This window comes from Cupressus sempervirens, chromosome 5 (genome assembly GCF_028749045.1).
Source record: "Cupressus sempervirens isolate cs-2001-9-10 chromosome 5, ASM2874904v1, whole genome shotgun sequence".
Taxonomy (NCBI): Eukaryota; Viridiplantae; Streptophyta; class Pinopsida; order Cupressales; family Cupressaceae; genus Cupressus; species Cupressus sempervirens.
The window spans coordinates 1,004,712,994-1,004,721,561 of NC_143122.1; the positions used below are offsets into that span (position 1 = coordinate 1,004,712,994).

The following is an 8,568-nucleotide window of genomic DNA, read 5'->3' on the forward strand; positions in this document are numbered from 1 at the left end:
TAGTGAACTATTCATTGAACATGGATTTGCTCGTGCTGCTTCTCTCGGTCTATAGCCATTACCAGGCTCCTAGTAAAGGCCCGTCCGTTTTGTCGCCGTTCTCCGTTTCCCGTTACTTGCCCAACCCACGACACTTCCGTGTCAAGTAACAGCACCTCCCTCCATGTTCTCAGTCACGGGTGCTGGACCACCTGACCACACAATCAGATATCCTTTGTACGCGACATCGAATATTGCGCCGACAGAACAACTTTCGACACAGACCACTCGACGCGTGTGCGTCGTCCGATGCGAGAGGATCCGCCGAATATTCCCACCCGCCTCACGATTTCTACAAAGCATCATTTCGATCGTCCTTTACTCACCGTCAGAAAAAATTAATCCGCAAAATAAACCGCAATAATTCGAGACGTTTAAGGGAATTTTGGTCATCTCGTCCATCAATCATTACTTGCTTCATTCATCGAACAATCGCTGGGGGCTTCTGATTTACCGGCGGGATCGTCGGGAAAAGGTCCTCGGCGAAGAAGACGACAGAGATTGTCAAGTACAAAGTGGCAGTCGTGGGACCTACCGGAAGTACATCACGTGGAAGTTCAAGACAGCGACCTGAGAGCTCAGCATCGGGCAGGTTGCATTTAAAAAATGCTTGTTTCGGCCTCAAGACGTGACAGGGCTCTGACACGTCAGCAGGAGTTTGCGAAAAGGAACTAAAATAATTTTGAATATTCGCCGCCGATTTAACCTGGTTGGGTAAAATGAGCCTGGCAGATTAATGATGGCTGAGGGATGTAAAAGTAGGTAGGTAAGGCAGGCTGCTATTCGGTAAAAACTGCATTGGTCTTGGCTTTGTTTTGTGGAAGACGTTTTGGTGGTTGTTATTGTTGTTTAGCTTTTAGATAAGTTTTGTTTTTACGGCAATGGTAGGAATAGGGCTCAAGTCCAAGCTCATGCCGTTTGTATTGTTCTGAAGTGAATCAGTGAAGGTACTGACTGTTTTGACAAGAAATGCCGATCAGGTGAAGATCTGCACCATGCTTTGAGCGTTGTGAGGCATGTGTTTTTCGTGTGTTTCAACGGCTCTTTGGACATAAAATGGACCTGCAGAGCTCAATTTCATTTAAGGTATGCTCTTTGTATTTCTTCTTTCCAGTGTTTTTGAGAGAGGACTGTTGAATTCTAAGTATATTTTTTACTAGGAAGATTTTAAGATGAAGAATTTGCAGCGTAGATGGAATCTTTAAGGTACAGATTCTTTTGCATTTTTTAGTCTTTATGTTTTTGACAGAAGACTGTTGAATGCTTAAGATTTTGCAAGGAAGCTTTAGAGATGAAGAATTTTCTGTGTGGATGGAATTTTTAAGGTACATATTCTTCTTTTTAATTTTTTTTGACAGGATTGTTGAATGCTTAAGTTCTGCAATGAAGATTTTCAGATGAAAAATTTGCTGTGTGGATGGAGTTTTTAAGGTATACATGCTTTTACAATTTTATTTCGATATTTTTGACAGAACTATTGAATGTTTAAGACTTAGGAAGACAGAATGAAGAATTTTCTGGTTAGATGGATCTTTTAGGTTAAAACTGTGTTTTCCTTCGGTAATAACTTCCGCTGATATGTGTTTTTCGTGTTTAGTCTAATGAATGGACGAGTCCTCGGCTTCTCAGTGAAGACTAGGCGGTGCAGGAAAAGGTTTTAATGCTAAGGTATTTTTGTAACTTTTGTTGGTGATGGTTTGCAGATTTTTTAATGAGAGTTTTGTTTGAATTTTAAAACGAGTGAAACATTTGCAGAGGTATTTTGGAACGTTTGTTGTTTATGTCAAATAAATCTTCTATTATCGTCTTGCTTTATATTTTGAATGAGGAAAATGTTTGCAGAGGTTTTGTTTTTCTTATTCAATTGAATTTTTTTGAATATTAATGTCTAGTTAAGAGTTCGTCACCTGATCAGTATTATAAATGTAAATTTAGTTTGTCTGAAGACTTGCGGTTCACACGCAGGACTGTTTGTTCGGAGGCGTAAGTATTTATTGTTACAAATGACGTGTTTTATTATGTTGCTATTAGTCGGGCATACATGTTTCTTGTTCCAGTTTTTGTACAGAAGTTTCTGTGTCGTTGCTGGGATGAAAAATCGCGATATAATTTTGGTTAGGCAAATATTTTGCATGTTAAATCCGTCTGTTCTCTATTCATTTATATATCCAGTATGTTAGAAATAATTCTGGAGCGAATTGATCTATAAGGCTAGTTCTGTCGTATGGATATGCGACTGTATATCTGCCTCTTCGGAGGTGAGGAGTTTTCAGAACTATAAGGACGCTTTTTTATTATACACACTGTGCTCGTGGTGTTCTGTTTTTTAATACATAAAGTTTATGATCAAGTGTGTACCAGCTTTCTACATTAATGTGTACACGGCTGGGTTTAATATTCTGTTGTAAAGTTCACGACTTAAATGTATGTATGTACGGACAAGTTTTCTTCCAAATTGCACTGTGCTAATGTTGATGTTTTTTAATGTGCAAATGTTTTCTGTTTCAATTCTTGCGTTGCTGCAATTAATGTCGCAATATGCATGCTTCGATAGAGTTCATACTTTGTTGTCTGTATTGCTACTTTCACCGTCTCCTGCTTATTTTCTTGTCTGTATTGCTGCTATACATTTTATTCAATAAATACTTTCTGGTTTGTTGTCGGCGATTGCTGTAAATTGCGTGCAGTTGCTTTCTGATTAAAAATGCACCGTTATTAGTCCAAGTTTCACCAAACCATTTCCCTTCTGATCAGTAGCCTTCTCGTTCGAAAAATCGGCTTCGGCAGCGTTTATCTGTATAGTGTCTTACATCTAATTAGCTTAATCTACCTTGATGAACCCTCTAAATGGTTCTCTGACAATGCAGCGCGGAGCAAACTTTTAGTGTAGTGTTCTCTACATTTCTCCATTTTTTACCATATTTTGAACTTCTAACATTATACGTTATCGGTTGATAAGGACAACGTATTGAGGTTAATTTGAATTTGCAAATATTCTGTAAATGCTTTTTTGCTGAAAATAAATCAGGATATTGTTTTTAAGCAGAGTTGTTGATCTTTTGCTCATCATCCTTTGCTCATCATCCTTGTGATGACTGCACAACTCTGTTAGCAACAACGACATTCTCCAGGGAGTGTAATTGGTGATCTTGCGAAAATCATTTTTTCCGTGTCTCGTAGTTGATTGTGGGCCAATATGGAATCCAAAAAGTGTACATTTTGTCATATACTAGTCGTGCCATTGCTATTTATATAAAATTACAAGTGATGTTATTTTGGGTTTTTGGATGGAATGATTTTAAAGAGATTTTGTTCGATGTTAATTGTTTTAGGCAAAACGTCCACAAAACTGCTGTTGCCTGTTTTTTTAAACAGGAATTCCGTTAAAGATTCGTGGAAATAATTGCCTGTTTTGTTTTATATTAATACTGCAGGTTACTTTTCCAGACCTCGTCTTCTACCCAGATTAAAGTGTTTTGTCAAATATAGCGCTGATTTGTGATGGTTCAATGCTGGAATGGAAGTGATGAATTTCTTCCAGTTTGTTAAATTAATGAAGAATTGATGAAAGTAGATCTGGGAAGCATTTGTGAGAGAATTTGTTGCATCAGTCTTTATTGGGTTTAAACTCCTTCTCGGCTTTAAATAATTCTCAAAGCTGGTGTTTGAGTCCACTTTCAGATATTCTTTAACTGGAACAAGCAACAGTTCCAAGGTCTTTCAACCCTCATGTTAAATCAGACTACGTCGGTGTCCAAAAAGCTTACAACCATGCCGGACAAACTTATCAGACGCTTACACTTCTATATTTTATGCATTATTCTTGCTGTTTGTTCGGTTAACATCTTGCCAGGCATGGACTGCACCGAAGTTCAAACATTGATGAGTTTAAAACAGGGCTTCAGAAATCAAAACCCTTTATCGGGATGGGTTGAAACTGATTCATCTTATTGTTCATGGATAGGTATAAGGTGCATTAAGGGAAGAGTTTATTCGCTTGACTTATCGTCCATAAACCTGCAAGGAATTATATCTCCAGTGTTAGGAAACCTCACAAATTTATGTCATCTGAATCTAAGCAGCGTCGGCATTACAGGGAAAATACCATCACAGCTCTGGGGTCTTTCAAGGCTCGAAGTACTTGATCTGTCCGGTAATGATCTCCATGGCGTCTTGCCTCCACAGATTTTTAACCTTGTAAATTTAAAGGCTTTGGTTCTGGATTGCAATCATTTCAGTGGAATGTTACCTCTGCAGATGACTCAGTTGGAAAAATTGTCAAAGCTAAGTTTAAGAAGTAATTTCTTTTCAGGTAGCATCCCCCATCAGATGGGCAATCTTAAGAACTTGGAATACCTTGACATAAGTTCTAATACCTTTTCAGGCAGCATCCCTTGTGAGCTTGGAAATTTGTCGAAGTTGTTGTACCTGGACTGCAGTCAAAATTTATTCTCTGGAGTCTTTCCAGCTGAACTAGGCAGTCTTAGTAGCTTACTGAGTCTGGATCTCAGCGAAAATGGATTAACTGGACCTCTGCCAAAACAGATCAGTGGGATGACCAATTTGGTGTATCTCTGGATTTCAGAGAACTCATTCGACCATGCCATTCCAGTTGAGATTGGCAAGCTTGCTCAGCTGGAAACATTTTACTGTAGGAACTGTAAATTCAGTGGAAAGTTGCCTTCAGAAATTGGCGACATTCATGCACTGACATGCCTTGATCTCTCATATAATAACTTCGAGGGACAGCTGCCAGACAGCATTGGTCGTTTAGAAAACCTTCTGTATTTACTAGTTGAAAAATCTGGGTTAAGTGGACATATTCCAGCTGCAGTAGGAAACTGCAAGAAATTGCAGACTGTGGATTTGTCCTTCAATCAGTTTTCTGGACCATTGCCCGACGAGTTTGCAGAACTGACGTCCATGGTGAGTTTCATGGTTGAGGATAATCTTCTATCAGGCCATGTACCTTCCTGGCTTGGAAAGTGGGGTAGAGTCAATTCTATAAGGTTGAACAAAAACCAGTTAGAAGGCCCTTTGCCTAGAGAATTAGGCAACTGCTCGTCTTTGGCTTTATTGTCAATTGATGCAAATAGGCTAAGTGGTCTGATACCGTCAGAGCTTTGTAATGCAAAGAGCTTATCATATCTCTCTCTCGGACAGAATCAGCTTACAGGAAACATCAATGATACTTTCAGAGAATGCATGAACCTGACTGACCTCTTGCTGGATGGGAACAGTTTGTCTGGGCAAGTTCCTGGTTACCTTGCAAATCTGCCTCTGGTCACCTTGGAAATGGCGCAAAACAATCTGTCCGGAGAATTACCAGATGAGCTTTGGAACTCTCAGACTTTTCTTTCTATAACATTGAGCAATAATTTTCTTGTGGGTGGGCTATCTCCCAACATTTCTTCTGCCAGAAGCCTTCAAAGGTTGCTTCTAGACAACAATCATTTTCAAGGTTCTATTCCAAAAGAGATTGGACAGATGAGAAATATGACAAATATAAATCTCTATGGCAACTGGTTCAGTGGGGAAATTCCTTCTGAACTTTTTGATTGCGTCAATCTTGTGACATTAAACATAGGAAACAACAATCTATCTGGCACAATTCCTAAAAAGATAGGGCAGTTGGGGATGCTGAATAACCTTGTCCTTTCAAACAATAAGCTTGGTGGCACTATTCCAGGTGAGGTTTGTGGTGGATTCAAGCAAACAGCCATGCCCGACTCTGTGTTTTTACAGCACTATGGGGTGTTAGATCTCTCATGGAACATTTTGGTTGGCAGCATTCCTGAGCAGATTGGAGATTGTGCTGCATTGGTTGAGTTAAATTTACAGGGGAACCTGCTTACTGGTCATATTCCGCAGCAAATTTTTCTTCTTGGGAATCTCACTAGGCTGGATATGTCTATTAATTTTCTCAGTGGACCCATTTCACCTGAGTTTGCAAGGCTTCAAAAGCTTCAGGGCCTCAGCTTGTCCAATAACCAGTTCACTGGTAGTATTCCTATAGAGTTAAGAAATAATTCAGGGCTTGTGAAGCTCAACTTAACAAATAATAAACTTACTGGAGCTTTTCCCGCAGCTCTTGGAAACCTGAAGAGACTCACTCATTTAAGCTTGAGGAGCAACAATCTGGCAGGACCCCTTGTTCCATCATTATATCATGATTGGGTTGGTCCTTTGTCTGTCTTGGATGTGAGTAATAATAAATTCACAGGTCCTATTCCAGACACCCTGGCAAATCTATCTTCGCTAGTGGTCTTAGATGTTCATAACAATGGCATTACTGGAAGCATTCCGCCGTGGTTGGTTGAATTAACTTCACTGATGTACTTGGACCTGTCAGCCAATCATCTCAAAGGTAACATTCCTTCCAATTTATGTAATATTATCGGCCTTGAGTACATCAATTTTTCACAAAATGCATTAATCGGAGAGATTCCACAGAAGTGCGACAAGTTTTCTCGCTCATTTGATGCCAATCCTGGTCTCTGTGGCAAGCCAACTGACATTCTGTGTCCTTCAGCAATGTATTTGCCTGGATCCTCCTTAAGCCCAGGTGCTGTATGGGGTATCACACTTGGAAGTACATTTTCATTTCTCTGCATGATGTTAGCAGTTGTAGGATGGAGGATACGGAGACAGGATGCTTCAACAAACAATGCAGAGAAAACCAAGCTAACAGCTACACTTGAATCCAGTGATTATACAGTTTCAAAAAAGGTGAAGGAGCCACTTAGCATCAATGTTGCAATGTTTGAAAGACCTCTGTTGCGCCTTAGCCCAGAAGATATCCTCTCAGCAACTAATAATTTTAATAAGACAAATATAATTGGGGATGGTGGTTTTGGCACTGTCTACAAAGCCTTTCTTCCAGAAGATAGAGTTGTGGCTATTAAAAAGCTAAACCATGGGCTCGAACAGGGTAATCGTGAATTTCTTGCAGAGATGGAAACTATTGGAAAAGTTAAGCATAGAAATTTGGTGTCATTGCATGGTTACTGTGTTTTTGGAGAGGACAAGCTTCTGATATACGAGTATATGGAAAATGGCAGTCTTGATATGTGGCTCCGCAATCGAGCAGATGCGCTTGAGGTCCTCGATTGGTCAAAGCGCTTCAAAATTGCCATTGGTTCTGCTAGAGGTCTGGCATTTTTACATCATGGTTTCATCCCCCACATTATTCACAGGGATATGAAATCGAGCAATATTCTTCTTGACACTTCATTTGAGCCCAAGGTTGCAGATTTTGGCCTTGCCCGTCTAATTAGTGCATATGAGACTCATGTAAGCACAAATCTTGCAGGAACCTTTGGTTATATTCCTCCAGAGTATGGACAGAGCTGGAAAGCAACAGCCAAGGGAGACGTATATAGCTATGGTGTCATTTTGTTGGAGTTGCTGACGGGCAAAGAACCTACAGGTACGGACTTCAAAGAAGCAGAAGGTGGCAATCTTGTGGGATGGGTGTCACATGTGACCAACACGGGTTTTGCGGAAGAGGTCCTCGATCCCTTCATTTCTAATGGACCTTGGAAGTCTCAAATGATACAAGTGTTGCACATTGCAGGATTGTGCACATCTGAGGACCCAAGGAAGCGCCCATTGATGCTTGAAGTTGTCAAGCTTTTGAAGGGAATTGAGCAACTTGATCAAAGCTTTAGCATCGATGGAGTTGTCACATCTTAATCGCTCTCACTACCATCCTGTCAATGGCCTAAGACAACAGCCAGGTGCCCTTTTAGATCTTGTCATTAATTCGAGAAATTGGAAACTGCTATATTGGTTTCTGGGCATTTTTGCTTGTCTTTGTGATATAAGTACTAAGTATACAGATAGACTTGTCTTTTTACAGTTCATTCCGCACTAGTGTGTGGCAATTAATGTCAAATAAAAGATGCTGTACAAAAACCAGTGAGAGGTTCCTCTTCCCGAGGACAGCTTTATGACACCCTCCTTAAATCTATGTAGGATTGCAGTTTAGCCTTTTGCTTTTAGGACGATAAAATATTTGATCTTCTTTGTTGTAACTGTAAATAGCAAACAGGATTGATGAGTTCTGTGGAGTAAGACTTGGAAGAATATTGTATATTTAACTGATATGATGGACTCTTAAGGGCAATTTGTCATGTTAATGTCTCAATGTTATGTTTACATGGACAGTCACTGTTTGAACATACCTATTAGTTGCATGGTGTGTTGCCCTAGAACATAGAACTTCCTTCGGCTAGATTCTATCAATAATCCCGCAAGATGCATTTCTTTCATTTGTTTTGTTGCTTATTTGTTATATGTATGTGAGGTAATTGTTTATGCTTTGTATGTTTGCTGATCTGGAAAGTTTCCTTGTGGGAATACCATTGTGGTAAGATGCGAGGTTCAAGGGAAAACTGATAAACTGTTGACACACACAGTGAAATGATGCAGTATGAGTTTCTGACAATTAGCCCCTCGATGCATTTTCCTCAATTCGTTGCTTGTTCTGGCATGCTTATTTTTGTATGTAAGTATGTTTTTGCTTTT

The 8,568-nt window shown here is 39.7% G+C and overlaps 1 protein-coding gene across 3 annotated transcripts; it reads left to right on the forward strand.

Annotated features, from left to right (window-relative positions):
* The first annotated feature begins 366 nt into the window (after nucleotides 1-366).
* On the forward strand, nucleotides 367-8,174 carry LOC149559317 (uncharacterized). 3 transcript variants are annotated; one of them, XM_089833251.1, is made up of 4 exons: nucleotides 367-1,125; nucleotides 1,398-1,470; nucleotides 1,637-1,707; nucleotides 3,474-8,174. In XM_089833251.1, the coding sequence occupies exon 4, from the start codon at nucleotides 3,769-3,771 to the stop codon at nucleotides 7,732-7,734; it is 3,966 nt and encodes a 1,321-aa protein (XP_089689377.1). In that variant the 5' UTR covers nucleotides 367-1,125; nucleotides 1,398-1,470; nucleotides 1,637-1,707; nucleotides 3,474-3,768; the 3' UTR covers nucleotides 7,735-8,174. The 3 variants fall into 3 exon arrangements, with proteins under 3 accessions (XP_089689377.1, XP_089689378.1, XP_089689379.1); XM_089833252.1 differs by having other exon boundaries at nucleotides 1,123-1,245; XM_089833253.1 differs by lacking the exon at nucleotides 1,398-1,470 and having other exon boundaries at nucleotides 1,123-1,364.
* Nucleotides 8,175-8,568: the final 394 nt, after the last annotated feature.